This window comes from Electrophorus electricus, chromosome 2 (genome assembly GCF_013358815.1).
Source record: "Electrophorus electricus isolate fEleEle1 chromosome 2, fEleEle1.pri, whole genome shotgun sequence".
NCBI classification, from domain to species: Eukaryota; Metazoa; Chordata; class Actinopteri; order Gymnotiformes; family Gymnotidae; genus Electrophorus; species Electrophorus electricus.
Window position 1 is genome coordinate 27029919 of NC_049536.1, and position 25801 is coordinate 27055719.

A 25801-nucleotide genomic window follows, 5' to 3' on the forward strand; every position below is an offset into this window, starting at 1 on the left:
TGATCAACACACAGAGTGGATGACTTGTGTTAAAAACAACAGAAATGAACCCACTGCATCATGGAAGGACAGACAAGTTTACAGACAGACAAACCAGACAATTGACAGTGCTGAAGAACATTTAATACATAGAAGACAAAGACAAAGAATGTAAATTTTAAAGGTTGAATTAGTGGTTGAATATTATTGTTGATGGTTTTCTGTTGGAAAGGGGAGGTGCTGGAATGAGATACCAATGGTGAGGTCTCCATTTCCTTCTCACCTCTCTTGTCATCCATGTCTCCTGGAGTTTCTACAGCTACATCTTCCAAGAAGACACCAAAATCTTCTGATTCAAAACTTCCATCAGGAACAAGCTCCCACCCCCACGCTTCTTCTTCTTCCTCTTTTTCAACCTCAGGTTCTTCCTCTAACATTTCTTCTTGCTGAGTTGGAACCTTTTCCAGCTGCAAAGCTCCAGGAGATATTTCTTTTATTAATGGTATCTTTAGTTTATCAGGTTTTAAAGAAGTTTCCAGAGTTGTCTTGTCCTCTTGAGGAGTGATTTTCTTAGGAACTTTTTTTAGTGTTACAGACTCAACTGAATCTTTTGGTGAAACCATTTCAGGTTCTGTGGCACTGGACCTGTTATCCACTAGACTGGGTTCAGCTTTTGATGAAGGTGACTTTTTTAGCTCTGTACCCTTTCTTGCAAGTTCTGCAGGTTTTAGTGATATTTCTTCTTTACGACTCCTTTTTAGAATTTTTGCCTTTTCTTCTTCCTTAGGAATCTTTTCTGTTTTGGTTATTAGTTTGGTCATGGGAGGATATTGTTTCTCTTCTTTTACTTTCTCAGCTATTGGAGAGGGAACCTTTTTGGCATCTTGAACAGGTCTTAATGATATCTCCTCTTTTTCCTCTATTTCCTTTGGAGAATGACCACTCTTTTTTGAAATTCTTGGTTTCTCTTCTTCCTTTGGGATGCTTACTGATGTGGGTATTGGAGTGGTCATGGGAGGACATGGTTTCTCCTCTTTTACTTTCTGAGCCATTGGTGAAGGAGTCTTTTTGGCAAGTTCAAGGGGTTTTAGCAGTATCTCCTCTTTGTCTTTGGTTCCCTGTGGTAGATGACTACTCCTTTTTGAATCTTTTGCTTTTTCATCATCTTTTAGAACCTTTTCTGCTTTGATTACTAGGGTAGTCTTGGGGGGACAAGGTTTTTGTTCTATTAGTTTCTCGACCTTTGGGGAGGGCATCTTTCTTAGCTCCACATCTTTTTTCCCTGATTTTCCATGTTTAGAAGTGTTTTCTTTTTTGTCATATTCTTTTTTAACTGTGGGAGTCATTTCTTTTTCCTTCATATGTGTAATATGTTCATCCTTTTGAGGTTTATCATGTGTTGGAAAAATGATGCTGTCTTTTATCTTGTCATATTTCTTGTCTTTCTTTAGAGTAGTAACCTCTGACTGATCAGGTTTTTCAACTGGTTTCAGCTTCACGATTTCCTGCTCCATCTCTGATGATGGTAACTTGGATCTTTTTTTGAATGTTAAGTGAGGTGTCTTATGTTCTTCTTCCTTTGGTATCTTGCTCTTCTCAAAATTCACACTTTTTTCTACCTCTACTTCAGTATTTAGTGTAATGACCTTCTCAGGCTCTGGGGAGATTTTTTGTTCAGATTCTATCACAGGTTTTGATGCAATAACTTCATCATTTTTAACTGTGGGTGTCATTTCTTTTTCCTTTATATGTGCAATACATTCATCCTTTTGAGATTTTTCATATGTCTGAAAAGCAAATCTGTCTCTTATCTTGTCATATTTCTTGTCTTTCTTTGGAACAGTATCCTCTGACTGATCAGGTTTATCAACTGGTTTCAGCTTCACAGTTTCCTGGTCCATCTCTGATGAAGGTAACTTGGATCCTTTTTTGAAAGTTAAGTGAGGTGTCTTATGTTCTTCTTCCTTTGACACCTTGCTCTTCTTGAAATCACCACTTTTTTCTACTCGTGGAATCAGAGTGTCTTTTTGATCCTTTACTTTAAAATACTCTTCCTTTTCCAGAACCTTTGTTTTTTCATTTCTTTTAACATTTTTGTATTCCAAATCATCCTCTTTTACTTCATAAATATTAAATATTTCAACTTCAGTATCTGCTACTGAGTATGTTTTCTCCTCCCTAAAAGCTTCAGCTTTCTCGACTTTCTGAAGAGTCACCTCTTTTGGTTGTTCTTCAGATTGAAAGCTGATCACTTTTGCGAGGGTCATAACTTCAGTTTTTTCTTCCTTGTCTTTAGATTGCCTTGTGACTTTCTTTAAGATTGGCATATCTTGTTTCTCTTCTTCAGTGCGGATCTTACCCTTGTGTTTAAAATTTCGTGTGGTGCTAGATGTTTCTAAAGTGATAAATGTCACATCATCAGACAGCACAGTAGAGGACATCAGACAGCCAAACATACAACATCCATCACAGTTGGTGTCAGTGACATTTCAGTTTAGCCAATTCAGGAGATTTGTTACTGTTTAATATGACAGTAATTGTGTATGTGAATGTTATGAAATTACTCACTGAATTGAAATAATCACCTAAATTAACTGAAGTGAAATGTGTTATCGCCAACTGTGGTACATAAAGCAATACCTCGTTTCACACATGTCACAATCATGTTGTCATAGAAAATGACAACTGTAAGCTAAAGAACAAGATTGACAAAATTGAGAGGATGATGCAGAGACACACAATAAAAGTAAACTTAACAAATCAAGTACAATAATTAAGAGATAAATAAGGAGACAAGTAATAAATCTGTGGCATTCACATAATGAAACCATACCTTTCTGGACTGGTCCAGGAGTTTCAACAGGGCCTTTGTCTACAGAAAAACATAATAAAATCATACAAGTTTAATGACGTGTACCACAAGAAGCCTAAGTGTTATGATATTTGTTTGAATGGACTGAGGCATTAAAGAGTTTACCTAAAATGAATTGTGGATGGAAAAGCCAATTATTTAGATAAACAATTCTGGCTGGTGAGGGGCAAGTAAGTGTTAAAATATATCATAATGACACAATAATAGTCATATTTTAGCAAATTAATAAATCAAATAAAAAGTAGGGAATAACATGAAAGTACAAACATATGTCGCATATATAAAACTCAAAGATGTAGTAATGCTAAGACAATGTTGAAGAGAACAGTAGTGACTGAATGACATAGACATGGTACAGAGACCCTACCTTCAGGTGGAGAAATGTTTTCCTCAAGTGGTGCTGGTGTTGACTCTGGTGCCTCAAGTATTGTCTTTTGAATAGCTGGCTCTTTAAATAAAAACACGCCAGTGTCACAATTAAGAAATGAAAATGTCTATGGAAAAGTGTACTCTGTTGTCAAATAAACAAATGCATATAAAGGGAAACACAAAATAAATGTATATAAAGGGAAAACAAGACAACTGACAGAAGAAAAGAACAGTGGGGAGAATCAAAGATGACATAGAAAGAGGCTCTACCTTCAGGTGGAAAAACTTTTTCTTCAAGTGGTGAGAGTGTTGGCTTTGATTCTTCAGGTGTTGGCTTTTTATGAATATCAGGCTCTTCAAATAAAAGCATGCTACTGTCACACTTAAGAAATATGTATGGAAACAACTATTGTATTACCAAAAAGACAAAACACATAAAGAGAGACACAAAATAAAACTGCAAAAGCAAACACTGTGTTAAAGACACAGAAAGAGAACAACAGGAAAAGACAAAACGTGGAAACAGAAACTCTACCTTGAGGGGGAGGAACTTTTTCCTCAGTTGGGGCTGCTTTTGGTATTGATGCTTGAGGTGCTGGCTTCTTCTGAACATCGTGCTCTTTAAATAAAAGCATGCTCATGTCACAATTAAGAAATTATAAAGTGCATTGTATTGTCAAATAGACAAAATACATATAAAGAGGAACACAAGACAACCGACAAAGAAAACCTTGTACTAAAGGCAAAGAAGAAAAGACAGTACTGAAACACAGAAAACATAGAAACAAGACTCCACCTCCCATGCAGGGAGAGACTTTTTGTTCAGTTGTTGCTGTTGTTGCTGATGGTATCTCAAACATTGGCCTCTTTAACATTGGCTCTTTAAATATCACAATTAAGAAATGGGCAATGTGTATGGACAGAGGCACTGTTTTACAGAACAGACAACACAAAAAGTACGACACAACTGATGAAGCAAACAATTTCACACTGTACTAAAACTGAAGAACAAGAAAACAATATTGAAAGAAAGACAAAGAACAAAAAGCAAGAAAACTCTTGTTCAGGTGTTGCTGCTTTTGCCTTTAGTAACTCCAGGGTTGGCTTCTTTTCCACAACTTGCTCTTTAAATAAAAGCAGGCCATTGTCACAATTAAGAAATGATAAAGCGCATGAAAATGGATGTATTAGATTACAGGAAAGACAAAACATATGAAAAGGAAACCAAAATATGATACAACTGACAAAACAAACATACTAACGACAGATAAGAGAACAATAGTGAAAGACATAGAACACATGGAAACACAGTCTCTACCTCCCATGTGGGGAAAGACGTTTTGTTCACTTGGTGCTATGGTCTCTGCTGATAACTCAGGTGTGGACTTCTTTTCCACAGTTGACTCTTTAAACAAAAGCAAGCCATTGTCAATTAAGAAATGACTTAATCAAATCAGATTAAAGAAAGTTAGCTTTATAACCCTTTTTATCAAATAAGTGGATCATTTTGTTTGATGCTAGTTTTGTCTAATTTAAGAGCTACAGCATATTCAAGAGTAGTGACCACAAGAATTGGATAGACAAATTCAGAGAAGAAAATATGAACATAAGACAATTTCACTTGCCTAATCGGCAAGCAGTGCCAGATAAGACAAACAAAAGTTTGGGCAAAGTGAAGAACAAAGAAATGGAAAGATATTCCATTTATGTACTTTTGGTAAATACCTTTTTCAGGCATTTTAAGCTCTTTCTTCAATTTGACAACATCATCTTTTGGTTTTAATTTTTGTTTTACAGTAGTTTGTAATGCTACTTGTTGGGGTTCATTTGGCAGCCTCTTTTTCCCATGACTATCCAGGAGTACAGAACAAGCTTCACCATCTTTTTCACTGCTGAAATTTGTCTCTTGGGGAGGCTGATCTTTTGAAGCCATCATTGTATCAGCAAAGAATTCTGATTTAATTTGTGAAACATCGCTCTTGGGTATCATCTCAGGAGATTTTTTGACTTCTTCTACAACAGCAGAACTCCTTGTTGTCTTGTTTTTCTCTTCCCTTGTCTCTAAAGATGGGAGATCATCTTGCTGCAGTGAAAACTCTAATTCAGCATTTTCGTTGTGAGTCACTTCCTCTTCTGCATAAACCTCCCCTGCTTCATACGACAATGTCTCTTCAGATTTAGAATGCATATCATTACTTTCATATGAGACTTCATTTCTGGAACATACTTCCTTTATCTCTGAAAATGTCTCAGGTTTATTTGAAATATCCACTCTGTGTATGATTTGTTCAACTCTTTTTGAAGCTGCATAGATATTAAAAATAAAATATTTTTAAGGTTGTACCAAGTAGGGAAAAATTTTAAAGCACATTCTTGTGTACAATAATCCTGCAGAAACCATATAACCATGCAACATATATGTACATTTTTGTTAAAGTTTCATCTCTCTAAAAGGATGTGTAAAGGATAATGCATAATGACTGATAGTAGAAAGATTGTACCTTCCTCTGCTGGTGTCTCTTTTGCTTTAGGGATAGTTATTTGTTTTGAAATAATTGCAGCAGGGGAAGTATCTTCCAGCTTCTGTTTCACTCTAGGCTCTTTAAACAATAATTTGAATTAATTATATACTAAAACTTTATATATAATGCAAAAGTGAATTTCAGATAGTAATATTGAGTGCTAAGGCTAAAGGAAATATAGATGTCTACCATAGAGGAGAAAGCCTTCTACATCATATCAAAAACATACCTTTGTAGAGGCTTGGCTTTTGAGGTTTAGCCATGGTATCTTTCTCAGATAGTACTCCAGTTGTAATCACAGTCTCTTTAGGCTGATATGTGATATCTTTACTTTTGTATGAGATTTCCTTTCTTGAAATCATTTCTTCCATCACTGAGACCTCCCCGGTTTTCTTAGATAGTTCCACTGAATGTGGAATTTGTTCAACTTGCTTTGAAGATTCAAAGTCTTTAGAGATGAAAGATTTTTAAAGTTGCATCATGCCACAGTAGCAGAAGCATATTCAACAATACAGACATGTAAACATGATATATGAATATATCATCACCATGCAGTTAGACAAGATACAAGATCCATATCCATTTAATATTGACATCCTACCTACATTTATACTATTATTTATTAATCTCCATTTATTCATCTGAAATTTCAACCCATTAATTGTATAAATAAAATTTATAATATGAAATAAAACAAAAATAGGAATACCTTTCTCTGCTGAAGAATCTTTAGTGTCATGGGTAGTCTTTATTTTCTCAGTTTTTTTGTTTTGAATGTTAGCAGTCACGTGTGCAATAGCTGTACTCAGGACTGTTTCTTCTGACCTCTGCTTCACTTCATGCTCTTTAAATAGAAACTTCTATTCAGCTCATAAGATTACCAACCATTTACAGAACAAAAGCTAACTGCAAAAATGGTAAATCCATTTAGATGCCAATACTTGGCATTTATACCTACATTCTATACATACTGATTTTAAACTATACTTACTCATTTACTCATTACCAGCAAACTAAATATATATTCCTCTCCTTGAGCTTTCTTTTTACCAATTCCTTCTATTCAAATGCTGCCAAATCTGACACTTTGCCAAAATATTTTACATGTAGATGTATAGTATGCCAATATTTTATTATTGGTACACACTGTATTATGAACACTTACTGCTAAGGACAAACACAATGAAAAATCCACAATTACTATTTGTATGTCCTAAGGAGAAGCTCCCAAGACCAGTCAAGCATACCTCTGCTAGGAGCAAACTCCAACTCCTTTTGAGGTTTTATAACTATCTCAGAAGACAATTTTGCAGATTTCACTTCAGCCACTTTTACTGAAGTCTCAAAAGGCTGATATGAAATGCTTTGTCTTTCACATGAGATTTCTTTTTGAAAAAGAGCCCCCGTCTCTGAAATCTTCTCTGTTATCTTAGAAATTTCCATTGTTTTCTGCATATGATCAACTCTCTGTGATGCTGCAAAGACTTTAAAGATTAAAGAATTTTAAGATTCCACCATGCATCGGTGTTCAAAGAATATTCACCAACACAGACATTTAAACACAAAAACAAGATATTGGATGACTGTATGCCTATTTATCAGTCCAACATTTGCTCTGTTATAATCTACATAGTATGATACAACTGAGTAAATGCCAGAATGGGATACCTTTCTCTGCAGGAGTTTCTTTGGTCTTAGGGATAGGCTTCATTTTCTCTGCTGAAACTTCTTTAGGGATAGCTGTTGTTTTTGTAATAGTTGTGGTGGGAACAGCTTCATCCAACTTCAGCTTTACATCAGGTTCTTTGAACAATGCATACTTAGGATCAGCTAACTTGGTTTCTGACTATATGCAATAAAGGCTTTTCTACACACATAGACCTATGTGTAATACCTACTAAACTATACACTTTTAAAAGATGTTTATTAAAGGACTTGGTGTAAACTGTTCCAGAAAACTAGTCACTTATCAAAATGTATTTTGCACACTGCATCTGAATACATCACATTTATTCTGAAGAGTTTAGTATAGGCAGAACACAGACTCCAAGAATTGAGTACCATGGAGGACAAACCCTCAAGATCAACCAAGCATACCTCTTGTCTGAGTCATTTTCATCTCCTTTTGAAGTTTAGCCATAGGAATTTTCTCAGATGGCACTTCAACCAATTTATATTCCACCACTTTTTAAAAGCAGAGACATTACAAGACAAACAGAAAACCCAAAACCCATTAATGACCATACACACAGAGAAAGGACAAACCTGAATTTTAAACTCAGGAATATCTGGACTTGGGTTGCAATTTCTGATCATGAATTTTACACAAAACATAGGGCATAATTTCTGGGTATCCAATGGAACACTTGTCCATTAAATGCTTATGTTCACTGATAATGGGGTAAATGTAGGAACAGAATAAACATTCTAATAAATATTTGAATAATGGTACCTTTTTCTTGAGGAGGCTCCTGTTCTCTTTTCTTGAGTGGTTCAAATTTCATCCTAAGTAGCTCTGGTGCTACTTCTGGGGCTTTTGAGGGATCAAATTTAGGCTCTGCTTTTCTATCTGGCTCTGCTCTTGGTATCTGTTTAGAGACTGCTGGCAGCTCTAGGATTGTACTCTTTGAGAGTTCTGCTCTGGGAGCTTTTGGGGGTTCAGGTGTGGAATCCAGCTTCTTAGCCAGCTCAGCTTTTAGTAGCTCTTTAGAGGCAGGCGTAAACTCTGGCATCTTTACTGGCTCAGCTTTTGGTATTTCTGAGGAAACAGATACCACCTCATGTTTCCTTGCAGGTTCAGAAGAGGTGCAAGAAGGCTCTTGGTTTATTGGTAACTCAGCCTTCAGAGTTGATTGGAGTTCCTGTCTAGGTGGCTCAGGAGCAACTCTTGCATCGATAGATTTTCTATCTGGCTCTGTTTTTAACATTTCTGTTATCTTCACCTCCTCAGGAGCTTTAAAAAATATAATCATTAGACAATATGATTAACACTGAGAAAGAGGTGAGAATGACACTCAGCTGAGTGCAACAACTCAAAGCGTGAAAAAAGAATAGGATTAAGGTATTAAGAATTTGGACAAAAAAACTTCAGTCGACACAACAAACACCACAAACATTTCAAGTACACAAACATTTCACCTGGTATGGTGATAAACATTAATGGTAAACACCAAAACAACTTCTGATATAATGTAATTAATTAAATATTTACAACAATTGTCACGTTCCAGTTCTTACAGTTACCTTTTGATGGAGTCATGGATGGTTTTGGGGATAAAATCTCTTCCTTTTTAATAACTAATGCTGACTTTGGCACTGCATCTTTCTTCTCTGGAGCTTCTACTTCTTTTACCAAACAATGAAATGAAGAAGAAACTGACAGTGTATTACAGATGGACAATTAATATTGCATGAAAGACCAAAAGTGCAGTTTAAGAATAATATTTAGGGAAACCGAAAGACAATAAAAGATTTTACATGAAAAATTGACAATGAAGACAACACATAAGTTGACATATTGGCAGACCACGGAACCAACAGAGACACCAACAAAAGAACAGACTGTGAACACAACAGTGCATAGACAGCAGTCAAAAACATTACCTTTGACTGGGGGAGATACTGGTTTCTTTGTAACTGCTGCCTTAGGTTCTAGTTTAGGTTCTGGTTTAGGTTCTGGTGTAGGCTCTGGTTTAGGCTCTGGCTCAGATACAGCCACTGGTACCTCTTTAGGCTCAAGTGGCACCTGAAGTTTGGGCTCAGATGTCACAGGGACTGGAGGTTTTTGAACATCTTTAGATAAAAGAGGGAACTATTAGTGTTAAGGAGATGGGTCTAGCTGACAGCACAAACACAGCAACTAAACATTATTAGGCTCTTTCCTCTGGAACTGTCCACCTCTCATAATCTACGATACCAGAATAAATTTTCCCCAAATAAACAATTAAAAAAATAAATTAATTAAACAAAAATAATTTTTTTACATGAAGACTAAATGAAAAATTGACAATGAAGATAGCACATAAGTTGACATATGGGCAGACCACGACACCAACAGAGACACCAACAAAAGAACAGACTGAGAACACAACAGTGCATAGACAGCAGTCAAAAACATTACCTTTCACTGGGGAAGGCACAGGTTTCTTTGTAACTGCTGACTTAGGTTCTGGTTTAGGTTCTGGTGTAGGCTCTGGCTTAGGCTCTGGTTCGGATACAGCCACTGGTACCTCTTTAGGCTCGAGTGGCACCTGAAGTTTGGGCTCAGATGTCACAGGGACTGGAGGTTTTTGAACATCTTTAGGTAAAAGAGGGAACTATTAGTGTTAAGGAGATGGTTCTGGCTGACAGCACAAACACAGGAATTAAACATTATTAGGCTGTTAATAACATCATTAAGATTTTAAACTAAGAAAACCAGTGAAACACTGTAAATCACATGTATAAATTTTAAGATCCACTGAAACCAACACACAGAGGACAATTTACATACTGAGAACCACAAAAGGCTTTACATAATGCCACATGCACAAGATTTAATATTTGGGGTTTCAGATAATAACAGGCTTTTTTAAATGATGAGAATGAGAATTCACGAGCTACTCTTTCCTCTGGAACTGTCCACCTCTCATACTCTATGATACCAGAATAATTTGTGCACAAATAAACATAAAAAAGCAAAACAAAAATAAGTAAACAATTTTCTTTTTTTACATGAAGACTTTACATGAAAAATTGACAATGAAGACAGCACATAAGTTGACATATGGGCAGACCACGGCACCAACAGAGACACCAACAAAAGAACAGACTGAGAACACAACAGTGTATAGACAGCAGTCAAAAACATTACCTTTGACTGGGGAAGGCACAGGTTTCTTTGTAACTGCTGACTTAGGTTCTGGTTTAAGTTCTGGTGTAGGCTCTGGTTTAGGCTCTGGCTCAGATACAGCCACTGGTACTTCTTTAGGCTCAAGTGGCACCTGAAGTTTAGGCTCAGATGTCACATGGACTGGAGGTTTTTGAACATCTTTAGGTAAAAGAGGGAACTATTAGTGTTAAGGAGATGGGTCTAGCTGACAGCACAAACACAGGAATTAAACATTATTAGGCTGTTAATAACATCATTAAGATTTTAAACTAAGAAAACCAGTGAAACACTGTAAATCACATGTATAAATTTTAAGATCCACTGAAACCAACACACAGAGGACAATTTACATACTGAGAACCACAAAAGGCTTTACATAATGCCACATGCACAAGATTTAATATTTGGGGTTTCAGATAATAACAGGCTTTTTTAAATGATGAGAATGAGAATTCACGAGCTACTCTTTCCTCTGGAACTGTCCACCTCTCATATTCTATGATACCAGAATAATTTGTGCACAAATAAACATAAATAAAGCAAAACAAAAATAAGTAAACAATTTTCTTTTTTTACATGAAGACTTTACATGAAAAATTGACTGAAGACAGCACATAAGTTGACATATGGGCAGACCACGGCACCAACAGAGACACCAACAAAAGAACAGACTGAGAACACAACAGTGCATAGACAGCAGTCAAAAACATTACCTTTGACTGGGGATGGCACAGGTTTCTTTGTAACTACTGACTTAGGTTCTGGTTTAAGTTCTGGTGTAGGCTCTGGTTTAGGCTCTGGCTCAGATACAGCCACTGGTACCTCTTTAGGCTCAAGTGGCACCTGAAGTTTGGGCTCAGATGTCACAGGGACTGAAGGTTTTTGAACATCTTTAGATAAAAGAGGGAACTATTAGTGTTAAGGAGATGGGTCTAGCTGACAGCACAAACACAGCAACTAAACATTATTAGGTTCTTTCCTCTGGAACTGTCCACCTATCATAATCTACGATACCAGAATAAATTTTCCCCAAATAAACATTAAAAAAATAAATTAATTAAACAAAAATAATTTTTTACATGGACTTTACATGAAAAATTGACAATGAAGACAGCACATAAGTTGACATATGGGCAGACCACGGCACCAACAGAGACACTAACAAAAGAACAGACTGAGAACACAACAGTGCATAGACAGCAGTCAAAAACATTACCTTTGACTGGGGAAGGCACAGGTTTCTTTGTAACTGCTGACTTAGGTTTTGGTTTAAGTTCTGGTGTAGGCTCTGGTTTAGGCTCTGGCTCAGATACAGCCACTGGTACCTCTTTAGGCTCAAGTGGCACCTGAAGTTTGGGCTCAGATGTCACAGGGACTGGAGGTTTTTGAACATCTTTAGGTAAAAGAGGGAACTATTAGTGTTAAGGAGATGGGTCTAGCTGACAGTACAAACACAGCATCTAATCATTATTAGGCTGTTAATAACATCATTAAGATTTTAAATTAAGAAAACCAGTGAAACACTGTAAATCACATGTAGAAATGTTAAGATCCACTGAAACCAACATACAGAGGACAATTTACATACTGAGAACCACAAAAGACTTTACATAATACCACATGCACAAGATTTAATATTTGGGGTTTCAGATATTACCAGGCTTTTTTAAATGATGAGAATATGAGTTTATGATTTTTAAATGATGATACCAGAATAATTTGTGCACAAATAAACATTTAAAAAAGCAAAACAAAAATAATTAAACAAATAAAAAAAAAAACAACAAAAAAAAACAGGCTTTTTACAATACCTTTAGGTGCAGAGTATTCTTTTAGCTTGGCCACCTTTATTGAAGGGACTATTTCCTCTACAGGTTTCTTGACTTCATGTTCTTGAGAAATTGATCAATATAACAAGAATAAAATTCAATTACAGACAATGTCTATTCACGCGTTGCACAAATACAAATGCACATAATTCACAAATGTACAGAGATGCAAGAAAAAAGAAAAAATGTGCAAACATATTTATGTATCCTGAGATAAATAAACAAGACAGACATAGGAAACATACAGTATAAATACCTTTCTGTGGTTCTGGTGTTTTCTGTGCAAGTGTTGTTTTAGGTTTCTCTTCTGGTTTCTTGGCAACTTCAGGTACTTAAAACACATATACCTTGATAAATTAAACTGCTGAACATGTCAACCAATAAACTGCTAAGCAAATGTTAATCGAGTCTGAGAAGATGTGTATTAAGTGTTAAAAGAAGTGCAAAAGCACAAAAATAAAAGGACTAAAACCATTCATCAGGAATATAGCACTGAAAAGAGTACGATAATGATACAGATACATAAGAGACATGGTCTGTCTCACACAAATGCACACTCTCAAAATATGAGATAGCACTGAATGAGGAAGCACAGAATGGTTTCAAGACGACATATAACAGAGATGTGAGAGTTCCATCTAAAGCAAACCAAAGGTATGACTTAGCAGTGGTAAATGTTAATTTAAACTCTTGTGATGGCCATAATCTATGCCTTCTGCAAGCATTGTTTTGTTGTTGATGTTGATGCTTTAAATACCTCTAGTGGGCTTTTCTTCTGTCTTTTCTGCCAGAATTTTGGGAACAATCTCTTCAACTGGCTTCTTTGGTTCTGCTGGAAAACAAGTACATTTTTAGACATATAAAATAAACTTCATGCAAGTCTAGACAGACCTTGTAGGGGCACGTGTGGACTTAATATATTACCAGAATTGTATAAGGAATCAGTAAAAACAGATATCACATGATGTGAGTTCACAGCAGTTGAAATAAGGAGGGAAAAGTGCATCAGTGGGAAATAGAAGATAGCAGTCAACCAAGCACCATCAACAATACAGATGAATGCTCAAGACAAACAAAGATAAAATGTATCAATAATATAAAAAACAATTTAGACAGATGAAGTGAGCAAAATATTAAGTTCTCAGTTAGTCACACTGAGACAACAGTATATTAGCCACAGTATACCACGAGTTGATGAGAATTCACAAGCTAATCTTTCCTCTTGAACTGTCCAACTGTCCATACTCTATGATACCAGAATAAATTGTGCCCAAATAAACATTTTTAAAAAAGCAATGCAAAAATAATGAAACAACAACCTGAGCTTACTCTTTGTTTAAGTTTACATAAGTCAATAAATCTGACATTTAACAAAGTATTGTTTAGATTCGCATTACTTAAATAAAATAAAATGTTTATGATGATGATTTCACACAGTCAGTCAACCAATATTAATTATTTTGGTTATTAATTAATATGAAAATATTCAAAACTATGACTTTTACAGTATTTTCTAAACAGACATTAGAAGTTAAACATTAACATATGGGGAAGAAGAGGATGCTTTATGCATTATGGTTATAAGCTAATATTAGTTGATGACTGCAACAAATGATTTGCTGATGAATACACATATTACAATGATGATGGCAGGAAACGGTTAAGAGAAATAAGGTTACAGATAAATTAATATTAGAAATTGTACCTGTTATTTCAGTCTTTTCTTCATAATGATAATGATCTGATGTGTCTTGAATGAGAGAGTTTTAAAGAGTTATTATAATTATATGGCTTAGTAAATGTTTTATTAAATATGTCACTTTTTAAAGTGTCAGTCTTACCTTTAAAGCTAATAATAGAGGACACTTCAGACACTTGTAATGATGTATCAGGGACATCTAAAATATTGAGAGTGGGAGTTTTGTGTGTTAATTATTTATATCACTCTAAATTGTTTGATTTTGCAGAAGAATATTAGTTTGGGAACTCAACTAATCTGTCTGACAAGCTACTAAGGATCTATTTTAAAATACTCACCATAAGAAATTGTTCCTAGATCAATTTCTGTAAGAGGAGGTAAAATATTATTACTAGTAACTGTGATTGTGCATACATGTCATATAAATGCTAGTCTAATAATTAATTCGTACCTTTGCTAGACAGATAAAGCTCAGCTGTACTTTTGGCTTCACCCATAGGCTCCAACTGTGCAATCACTGAATATACACCTAAAATATAACATTGTTGGTAATTCATTTGTAAATTATAATTGAATCTTTAAACTTTCAAGAGTGAACTCAAACTGAAGTACTGCTAAAATTGTTTAAGGTACACACCTTCATCATCAGATGTTACATTATGGATAATCATAAAGTGACGCCGTCCTTCACAACTGAAGGTATATTTTGAACTCTCTTTAAGTTCCCAAGAGTTTTTATACCATTTGACAACTGCATTGTCAAAGGACAGCTCACATTCAAAAGTAGCAGTCTGCCGTTCCTTCACCACAATGTTTTGAATGCGTTTAGTGAACTGAATCTGATCAGCTAGAAATAAGATATGATTTGATTATCTTCTGATAAATTGCAAATTTTATATTTTTCCATGCTCCAAAATTAAACTGAGAAAAAAATACATTGTAATGAACACTCAATATTCACTTAGCATTTTTTAATGCTAATAAGAAAAAAAACAGACAACTGAGCAATTCAAGAGTATTAAGAAAACAAAAGAATGCTTGATATTTATTATTATTATTATTATTATTATTATTATTATTGCTATAACACAAAAACAGAACTAAAATATTTGGGATAGCCCAAGGATGTATATTTGCATAATTCTCCACTTGTTTTTCTGTTCCAGCTACTGTTACTGAAGAAGAACAATTAAGATACAAAGGATGTAAATGTTCATACCGAAATCCATTAACAATTTTCTTATTAAATTAATTCCTCCTGCACTATAGCAAAATTTGCCCTTTCACCCATTACTCTCTGCAGGGAATCTCTGTAATGAATAAAAACAAGTATAGACAAAGAAGAGAGGACTTACCCAACACTGACAAAGTGGCACTGGAGATATGTGGACCACAAACAACACGATAACTTCCCTGGTCACTGGATTGACAGTTCTTGATCTTCAGTAAGTGGTGGTCTCCCACTACTTTAACGTCATATTTGCTACTGGTTTCAAGTTTCTGTGTGTCTTTGTACCAAGACAGTGTGATTTCTGGGTAATTGATCTTAATCTCACATTCAAACACTGCCTCTTTATTAACTTGGGTAGTTTGATCTTTGATGTCATTAAGCAGGGTAATGGGCTGTAAAAAGTAAGTAAGTGCACAAGTTCAATCATCAACAAACATGTTGAAGGCATCAAAAGCTAAGATAAAACTGAATTTTCCAAAATAGTTTCTTATAATTTTGGTTGGTAGTGAACCATAAAAAACAATCATACTTCAGTTTGTTCCATTCTCCTCTGCAAATCAAACACAAGTTTAGCCAAATCCTCATCAGATTCTCTCATACGTTCAATGTCCTGATTGAAAAAAACAACACCAAAGATTATACATCTTCATACCTATAATTATAGGAAAAAAAGGTTGGTTTTTTTAGCTTATAAAATAGAAATCTACCAGTCTTCTACCACTTTCTTCAGTCTTCTCTCTTTTTATCTGTTCAATGGCCTGAAGAAGACCACGGTAGTCTGTGATGCCATACATGCGAGCATATTTCTCATACTCTTTTGGGTCTACATTCCTTAGTAGCTCAACTATGTCAATGTCCTTGTCCTCTTTTGGACTTTTTTGCTTTGATGGTGTCCTGAACACAGCAAAAGAGAGCCAGATGTCAAATGTTATTAAAGTGATTTTTTTTTATTAAAGTATTTTAGCATTCATTTTTGAAATAAGGACCACAAAATATAAAATATCAAGCATCAAATGTCAAACTCACTTCTTCAGTTTCACCATTTCAGGTGCGACCTCCTTCTTCTCATCAACAGTGAGGCTAGTGCTACACTCAATTTCTCCATGTTTGTTAGATGCTACACATCTATACTGGCCAGAGTCAGATTTAGTCACTTCTCTGATCTTCATCTTGGCCTCTTGTCCCTTCTGTTCAATAGTTACACGGCCACCGTGAGTCATCTGCCTCCATTTGCCCTTCATCCATTTCACATTCGGAATGGGATCACCACCAACCTTAGCGATGAAGGTTGCAGTACTCTCTAAGAGTAAGAACATGAAACAACACCATCATTTTATATAACATTAAATATCAACTTCCAAAAAAATACATAACACAAAATAGTGTATAAGGGAACAATCACTTACTCTCAGTGATGTGAATGCTCTTAGGTTCTTCAATGAAGAACAGGTTGTCCAGCTTTCTCACTTGCTCAGTCACTGCAGGGGCTGCTTGGGTTGACAGGGCAGCTGCTCCTGCTTTTTCTGAGTGAATCCAACAGAGGAAAGACAATACATAGAAAACCTGAAGAAATACACTGGCAAAATGATTGTCCAACAATGCTGGATAAACCGATATTTTATAATCTGCAATGGCTAAGGTCTGCTATTTAATGCCTGTATCATGAAACACATTACTAATTTGTGTTTGTAAATGTATTAAAATCAAGGGTAAAACAGATCAAGAGTGATTATAATTATAACATTAATGCAAACTGATTTCAAGATAGATTATTTCATGATAGAAGTAACTTTTTTAAAACTGAAAAGGCTTCATAGATTTTTAAAACATGTAGAAACATGTTAAGCCAAATGAAACTGCAATTATACATTTTACACACTGAAAAAGAATGTAAACATTTAAACAACATGTAAACAAAATAAAACTATGAATATGAGAAGAAATGCAAAGAGAAATATGAGAAAAAAAATCATTACAAACAAACTAAGATTCAACTTATACCTTGGACAGTGACCTTGGCCTTGGAAAAATCACTTCCAGCTTTGTTAGTTGCCTTGCACAGGTAGTCTCCTGCATCAGCTCTGGAGGCTTTCTCAATAATCAGTGTTGCAATTCCATCAGAATATGTGATCTTTGTGTTAGTAGATGACACCTCCCTTCTGTCCTTCATCCACTGGATCTTCAGAGGGGGGCTGCCACAGATATGGCAACTAAGGCTAAGTCTCTCACCCTCAGCCACTGTCATAGGCTTAAGGGTGACATCAAATGTTGGCAGCCTTTGTTGTTCTAGATGTCAAGAAATGAAAAAAAAAAAAAACCTACATTGACTGTACATTTTTATTTGTGAGGTAACAAACAAGGTAGTTTAGGGCTGGCCCCAAGGACTGGGTTAAAAGTTGTAAACTTATTAACAATTTAAAACAGTGCAAAGAAAAAGTAGGTCAGAAAAGTAGGACAGCTGGACAAATCACACCCAGCAAATAAATCAAATACTACATACCTGTAACAGTGATGACCACCTGATAGGAGGCCACACCAGCTTCATTAGAGGCACTGCATGTGTACGTGCCACTGTCTGAGGTTTGGGAATTCTTAATATACAGTACAGCTGTATTGTTTTTGAAGGACATTTCATAGTTGTCAGAGCTGAAGATTTCCTTGTTGTCTTTGTACCAGCTGATAGACAATGGCTGTGATCCAGATACATGACCCTCAAGCTTTACCAACTTTCCCTCGATATCCTCGATGTGCTCTTCGGGTTTTTTAGTGAAGGTTGGTGAGATGTTCCGTTCTAAAATCACAACATACATTAAGGTCAGTTACCATATATGCGCAAACACACACAGGTAGTCACAGGGGAAGCAATGTGATACATTTCTTTCACAGACAGGAAAGACGTTTTCCCATTACATTACCCCCAGAAAAGTTTTTTTTTAATTATATGCTCTCAAAACATCCAGATATGGGCTACTATCCATCCGCAACAGATATCTGATGATACCCCCTAATCCAGTTCAGATATTTCTGCCATCCTTTTCCAAACTTTTATTGCTACTGTTCCAGTTATCTGTAAGTCTAACTCCATTCTACCACTAATCTAAACTTCTTAGGGTAAATCTTTTTATCAAAAATGAAGCTACATATTAGAAAGCAGATTGAACAAAAAATGAAAGGACACAACTCAGGCTTTATTAAACTGGCTACAAAAGAGTTTAAGAATAAAAAAATCTGAAGTGTAAGCTGTATAACTGAGAGACTCCACTGCTGCATTTCACTGCAATATACTAACCTGTCTCTATGGTTACTTCTGCATGAGTTATATCAGTTCCATCATCATTTGTAATTTCACAAGAGTATCGTCCAGCACTGTCTGTGTCACACTCATGAAGACTTTCCAAGACGCAAGTATTTCCAGTGACGTTGGAGCAGTATTTGGAAGAGGCATAGATCTGTTTGCCATCCTTATACCATGTGACAAATATTTTTTCCATGTTTCCAGTGAATGAGCATTGAAGCCTCAACTTTTGACCCTTTTGGAGGGACTGGTTGGACAGCCTCTTCACAAATTGAGCAGGTCCTGAGAGGAACAACATCATACCAGTCACATAACTGCGATGATGACAGATGCTTGAACAACAGGTTCAGTGTTATACTAGCATGTAATGTTCGGTCCGATAATCAAGGAAGCCAAAACAGAATAAGAATATCTGGAAGATCAAAATATTTGAGAAACTACAGAAACTTGAGCATGACAGATGTCAGTGCTTCCCGAGTATCTTCCTATAGTGTCTTTTGTGCATTCATGTAGAAATTCCAAAGAAGATAAGTTTCCAACAGCTTTTGTACTGTATCTATAAGAGGTGTAGATCTGTTTGCCATGCTTGTACCAGGTGACAAATATTTTAGAAGCACCAGGAAATGTATAATCAAGCTTCATGGCAATCTGCATATCCTTAAGCTTTTGCTCAAATTGTCCAGGCTCTGAGAAGAACCAAATTGTTTGGTAATTTTTGAACAAAAAGTCTCTTCCAGAATATAATTCTGTCCAATGCTGCATAAACATTTATGCATATTAACTATGATGGGCCAATTAGACTAACATCAAAATCTGCATACTATATATGATATCAACAATATTGAATGTGTCTCACTCCAGGGGTTGATAAAAATATAGGTCTGTACTCAAATAGAAAGAATCCAAAGTTATACAAACCTGTCACTGTTGTCACATTGGCATGACAGATATCTTTTCCAAAGGCATTTGAGACTTCACAAGAGTATTTTCCTGGTGTGTCTTTGTTACATTCATGTAGACATTCCAAGATGCAGGAGTTCTCCGTTACTATTGTATTATACCTATATGAGGCATACAGCTGCTTTCCGTCTTTATACCATGTTACAAACAACTTGGGAGTTCCAGTGAAAGTACACTCTAGTCTTAATTTGTTTCTCATTGGGAAAACTGTGTCCTTCAACCTCTTCACAAAGCATGGGGGTTCTAAGAGGAACAAGATAATTATTAAATTACTTTCTTCAAAACAGCAGGCACCAGGCATATATCTTCTAACAACATGCCAGCAACAACAGAACAATTCATTCCAGTCCTCAATATTTTCTATATAAAAAATTCAGACATGGAAGAGAATTACACATTTCAAGCTTGACATAAAGCGTGCAGAAGTAGATAAATTGAGCCAAGTCAATCATACCATGTCCACAAAACAGGCAAAAGGAAATCAATCACTTAAGAGAACATGCCTTCTATCGTTGTAGAGACGAAACTTTGGCAATATTCAAGATCCAATATTGCTATCTTCCAAGGTCAAGTCAAGGTTGTGCAATAACTGACAATTTCAACATTAGATGAAATCACTGTAGTACAACAGTAAGATCAAGAGCAATATTATCCAAGGGGCCATGCAGTCCAACACTGCAATATCATTCTGCACTTGTAGGGTACACACATTTAAGACTTTACAAGAGCAAAACATGAAGATGGACATTTTTTGAAATGTCAGATGTCTCCTGGAGTCATGTGCATTTATAAATGTCTAATCAGTTTCATGTGCATTTGAAACTTCACAAAAAAAAAAAAGTTTCCAGTCGTTTCTTTGTTGGATTCATGCAGATACTCAAAGGTACACTCAAAGTTTGTTGTGACTTTGATTTTATCTATATAAGAGATATATAGAGATATATGCTATCCTTGTATCAAGTGACAAATATTTCTGGAGTTACAGTAAAGAAGCATTCCATTCTTATTTTTCAGTCTTTAAAATTAGGAGATCTGCTTATGTTTTCATAAGACAGGTAGATTCTAAGAGATAAGAGTACTTAAAAACTTTAGCTCCTTCCTCTCTTATAGCAGATATATATAGTCCAACAATAGTTGTGTAGAAAATAATGAGATGTATGAAAAACAAGAATTTCCATAAAAGTCTTAGTTTTGTGCTCACTGGAATGAAAACATCCTTCAGATTATATTAAATTAGGTAGCGTCGAAGAAGAAGGAACTCATGATTTAAAGAGTTGTGCATGAAAAAGAGAAACATTATTAGATACTCAACACATTTTTTAAAATTATTGCGATATGATAAGTCTGGGTAGATGGAACATGGGAATGTTTAAGCTTTCATACTAACTAATCACTGTATCTACCAATCACTATATATAGCAATATCTTCTTGGAGTATCAACATTGTATTTACTGTATTGCATTGTATTCACAGAGGCACTCCAAGATACAGGATTTCTTTTGTTTGTTTGTTTCATAAAGATGCTTTTGTGCTGTATCTTTATGATGCATTTAGCTGCTTTCCATATTTGTACCATGTATGAAACATTTGTGGGGCCCATATGTGCACTCAAGTTGCAATTTGCTGCTCTTAAGGACAGAGATGTCCATGAGCTTTATCACCAAATGAGCAAGTTCTGAGGAAAAAAATATCTTCTTGGGACAATTTGTCTAAATTATAACTAAGATAAAATTGCTTGAGAATCAAAGAAAGCACTTCCATATAAATTACAAATTTCAAAGAAGATATCTTTCATTGGATTATTTGGTACTTGTAATGTAAACATTCTTAAACTCAAGAATGTCCAGTTGTTTTCTGTATCTATAAGTGTCGATCTGCTTGGCATTTTTGTACCACCTCACAATCATTTTCTGCACTCAAGTCCAAGTTTCTGATCACAAGATGATTCCCTTAAGTTTCTTCACAGAACAGGCAGCATCTAAGAGAAACACCATTAAAACAAACTTATCAAATCATAGTATATAGATCCAAGCTTCCTCAAACTCCATTTTAGTGGGCTGGTGTTCACAAAGAAAAAAAAAGAGCCCATCTATAATATCCTTTTGTTGTGGTCAGTACAGATGACAGATGTCTGCACCTTTGAATGTACACGCTAGTCTTAATTTTCTGCCCATGTGCACTGCAATACCTTTTAGCTTTCTCAAAACAGGCAGGCTCTGAGAGGAACATAGTCACACTAAATAAATACATAAATATTAATACAGCCCCTTTTTTCATTTCTTTATTTCAAGGGCTTTCATTCTGTGTACTTGGCTGGATACAAATGTGGATATGTAACTAAGAACTAAATTTAGATCTAATACACTATTTTTTAAAAATAAACCAAGTTTACAAAATCCAGTAAATTATGTTCCTGTCAATGCTTTTGCATCAGCATGACAGATGTCAGTTCCATGAAAAGTTCATACTTCACATGACTATCTTCTAGATATTTTTGGAGTATGTGCATGTAGACATTCCAGCTCTAAATGATTCCTTGTTAATTTTGTATTAACATTGTCTTAGACAAACATTGTCTTAGACAAACATTGTCCATCATTGTATCAATCACAAATAATTTCTGGGATCACTGAAATGTGCATTCAAGTTACAGTAATTGAATCAGTGTATCATGGGATGAAGATGACATATCCGTAACATTGCTGGTACCTTGCCAAAATGTGAATTGTATATTTCTGAACAGACAGGCTCAGAGAAAACTTGAGAAAAATTTGTTTATATTATTTAATTGAGAGTACTTAGTGTGGCTTATTAGAGATAATTATTGACCATATCAAGCAAACTTCAAAGCAACATCTGACATGTTTTCTGTGGCCAGAAAGTTCAAGAAAGACATTTGTCCCCTTCCTCAATGTAAAAGGATAGCCAGACTCAGGTGTTGGAGTTTGCCATATCTCCAGGTTCTCTTAATGTTTTCTTCAGATTCCTAAGAAGATGTTGGCATTCACAAAGATGTGAAAAGTCCACAGTTTTTGCATAAACCAAAAACAAATGTACTCCAAGTCAGAGTGCAAAGAACAAATTAACACAACAACCAAAATAACACCAGACACCTACACATTAAATTCAAAACTCTGAAGAGTCCATGCAGCAACTCATTTTTGAATTTCCAATGGAAAAGAACCACAAAAAGGTAAAAACAAGTGACAAACACTGGTTTTTCCACATGCTGAGAATCAACATGTCAAAGCAGCCACTGAAGATATGCAAGACCTAGCACAAGGCGCACGTTCCCCAAATAGTTTCTCAAGATGATATGAACCATTGAAGCTGATCTATTAAACACTGTAATCTATTTTCCACTGTAAGAGTCATCACTGAGCTAATTGTTCCAGAATTATTCTGAACCCTGCAAATGTGGACCATAATCCTCTCAGGTTCATAGTCCATTTCAAGAATTTCAAGAGGTACTGAGGCACTGAAGAATGTTCTTCACTCACTCCCGTACAGTCACTCCTCTAGGAATATATTAGTTATCAAGTACATATTAGAGACTAATTTCAATGAATAGTAAGTCACATTGCTTTGTGTTTTCCAGTCCCACAATCTGAAATGACATTGAGATCATTTTTATTTTGACATACCTTCCACTGAAAAATAAACTAAATGTTCTACAATTTTTTTTTAATGTATAACCAAAATGACTCAAAATATCATGAACAATTGCAGACAGACAATGGAAACACTGAGAAAGTTATACATTTTGTGAGAAAAGAGGAAAATGTTTGTTTTCAGAGATTTTCATTTGAAAATGAATTATTTAATCTAGAACTTTCACTGGTACCTGATATTGCAGTTTGAGCATACCATTAAAGCTGTACTTTGGTTGTTTTTGGTCATACCAGCTTCAGAACATCCACAAGTTGCACAATGCTTTGTTAGCAGTTTAAAGCATAAAATATAACCCGCGCTGCAAGTTAGTTGCAACACACGTTAGTCATGGGGACACCAGCCGTGGCTACTCTCTCTGACATACTAACCTCTTAAATCAGTTGTAACTGATTTTGAAGACTTCTGTCCAGCTTGATTTGATAAATAATAATGGTATTCCCCAACATCTAATCTTTCAAATGAACATATATCCAAATGTTTTATTGAATCTTGGAAAAGAAGCCTGTGCTTTTTATCCAAACTGATAGGTTTTTCATTATTAAGCCAATTAAATCCAAATGGGGCTGGACCAATAAGCTCACACTGAAACACAGCACTGGGACCCTTCTCTACATCCGGCATTTGTAATTCTTTTGAGATGGAAGGGGTTTCTGAGAATAAAAAAAATCACAAATTGAAAGTTTCATGGACCATTTGTTTAATTTCTGTCACTATAACCATCATCAGCAACTAATAACAGTAAAATACAGCACTGCAACTCTCCCAAACAACCTTACTTAGCATTTCACAAGTTCCACTTTCTTAAAGAGCAATGTCCATAAACTGCAGCCACATACTATCCCTCAAAAGCATGTTTGCATTTTCCTTCAACACTCAAAATCTAATGACTCTTAAGCCATGTCACATAAACATGACAATCACTTGGCATCACAACTGTGTAGTTACTGCCTTTTTGTCAACAGTGTTTTTCTTCATGCTTCACAAATGTTGGTGGGTCTGGGGAATATATTATTTGGAATAATTTCATGCCATTTGTGATAAATTAAGAAGTAAAAAAGGGGATGTTTTAAGAGATGACTGAATATCCAGCCATAATTCCATTACAATGTACATGAAATATGAAAAACACACACCTTTCATTGTCACAAAAAAGGAAAAAAGATATTCCAATAAAATTAACCACGATATAATAATAATAATAATTATATATATATATATATTCCATTATATTTTACATTTTCCTTTATAATCTCAAGATTTATTTTTATTTTAAGTAAGTTTACAATCCAGTGTTTTATGAAGCTCATTGCTATTGTTTTTCCAAATGACATTCATGGAAGTGGTGTTAACTCACACTCAAGATACCCACAGCTACACCCAAAAGGTTTTTTACTAATCTAAATCTATAACGATGATATAGATGTTATTTGTACTGCACAAGGCTTGAGACTTTTGAGACATTAATGCCTTGCAAAAGCAAAAACTTCTATCAGTGGAACTACCCTTATTTCACATTCTTATTCAAAGAGAGTCGATAGTTAAGTCCTGTAGATACCATTTCTCTCCAAGAACATATTTAATTGGGAAGATCCTGTTATCAGTCAGTTATTCCAAAATTTCCAAGAAAGAAGGTGTTTGTTATTCAAAGATGAGGGGTTTTAACTCAGTAAAAAAGAAGAGGAAAGTCTATGCATTCCCTTTATGATTTTAAAACAAAACAAAACAAGACATAACAAATAACTTGTCAACAAACAATGCCTAGTAATAATTTATTTGAAGACTTTTTACTCAAAAGACTGCAAATAAAAGAGCCAGTCTTTTACATTTTAAAACTTTGTAAGGGATATGTGGCATCCTAAAATAGTGCCCACAGCTAATGGTAGTTTTAGCTTCTCACCTACCCCCTCAGATTTAGAAGCACTATAAAATCAGTATAAAAATAACCAGATTATAGATGCAGCAATAACTGCAGAAAAATCATTCCAACCCTAACTGCTTTAAGAATTCATTGCCATGAATAAATCGGTGGTTGTCAGCTGATTTGCAATCACCATCTATTCCATTCAAGAAGCAAAGCTTTTAATAAAGAAAACTCATTTTACTTACCAGCAACATTCAAGTTAGCAGAGCAGCTAACACTGCCATGCTTGTTGGAAGCAAAGCAGGAATATTCTCCACTGTCTGCTTTAGTTGAATTTGGGAGTTCCAGAGATGATGTTCTTACATGGCTGATGATCTTGTACTTGTCACTGTGTTTGATCTCTGAGCCAGACTTGAACCATTTAAAGGTCACATTGGATGCATCTTCAGTCTCGCATTCAAACTTTGCAGCGTTGCCAGTGCTGATTTCAAGGTCATGGATTTTTCTCTTGAAAACTGGTGGCACTGGATTATGTGAGATAAAAAACACAAATAAATATTCCAACAACTAATATTATTAGTAGTTAGGCTGTGTTCAGCTGGGTCAAGTATGGACAGCATGGAAATGGTAGTAGTCCTCAA

At 35.3% G+C, this 25801-nt stretch overlaps 1 protein-coding gene across 1 annotated transcript in view; it reads right to left on the reverse strand.

Moving 5' to 3' along the window:
- The window catches only part of ttn.1 (titin, tandem duplicate 1), a 143468-nt gene that overhangs the window by 90523 nt on the left and 27144 nt on the right, over positions 1-25801 (reverse strand). The window contains exons 39-76 of the mRNA XM_035536429.1: positions 25406-25684; positions 23668-23949; positions 19585-19869; positions 18661-18948; positions 17872-18162; positions 17373-17657; positions 16778-16894; positions 16398-16671; positions 16079-16265; positions 15901-15981; positions 15496-15763; positions 14778-14987; positions 14592-14669; positions 14479-14505; positions 14283-14339; positions 14147-14191; positions 13199-13273; positions 12698-12772; positions 12424-12504; positions 11829-12005; positions 11326-11502; positions 10595-10771; positions 9863-10039; positions 9346-9534; positions 8986-9087; positions 8195-8695; positions 7840-7926; positions 7411-7545; positions 6990-7226; positions 6452-6586; positions 5972-6190; positions 5722-5820; positions 4946-5524; positions 4539-4625; positions 3756-3839; positions 3491-3574; positions 3219-3299; positions 2813-2851 (exon numbers count right to left, since the gene is read on the reverse strand). Coding sequence (XP_035392322.1) covers positions 2813-2851; positions 3219-3299; positions 3491-3574; positions 3756-3839; positions 4539-4625; positions 4946-5524; positions 5722-5820; positions 5972-6190; positions 6452-6586; positions 6990-7226; positions 7411-7545; positions 7840-7926; positions 8195-8695; positions 8986-9087; positions 9346-9534; positions 9863-10039; positions 10595-10771; positions 11326-11502; positions 11829-12005; positions 12424-12504; positions 12698-12772; positions 13199-13273; positions 14147-14191; positions 14283-14339; positions 14479-14505; positions 14592-14669; positions 14778-14987; positions 15496-15763; positions 15901-15981; positions 16079-16265; positions 16398-16671; positions 16778-16894; positions 17373-17657; positions 17872-18162; positions 18661-18948; positions 19585-19869; positions 23668-23949; positions 25406-25684 — 6651 coding nt within the window. The remainder of the gene's footprint in view (positions 1-2812; positions 2852-3218; positions 3300-3490; positions 3575-3755; positions 3840-4538; positions 4626-4945; positions 5525-5721; positions 5821-5971; positions 6191-6451; positions 6587-6989; positions 7227-7410; positions 7546-7839; positions 7927-8194; positions 8696-8985; positions 9088-9345; positions 9535-9862; positions 10040-10594; positions 10772-11325; positions 11503-11828; positions 12006-12423; positions 12505-12697; positions 12773-13198; positions 13274-14146; positions 14192-14282; positions 14340-14478; positions 14506-14591; positions 14670-14777; positions 14988-15495; positions 15764-15900; positions 15982-16078; positions 16266-16397; positions 16672-16777; positions 16895-17372; positions 17658-17871; positions 18163-18660; positions 18949-19584; positions 19870-23667; positions 23950-25405; positions 25685-25801) is intronic.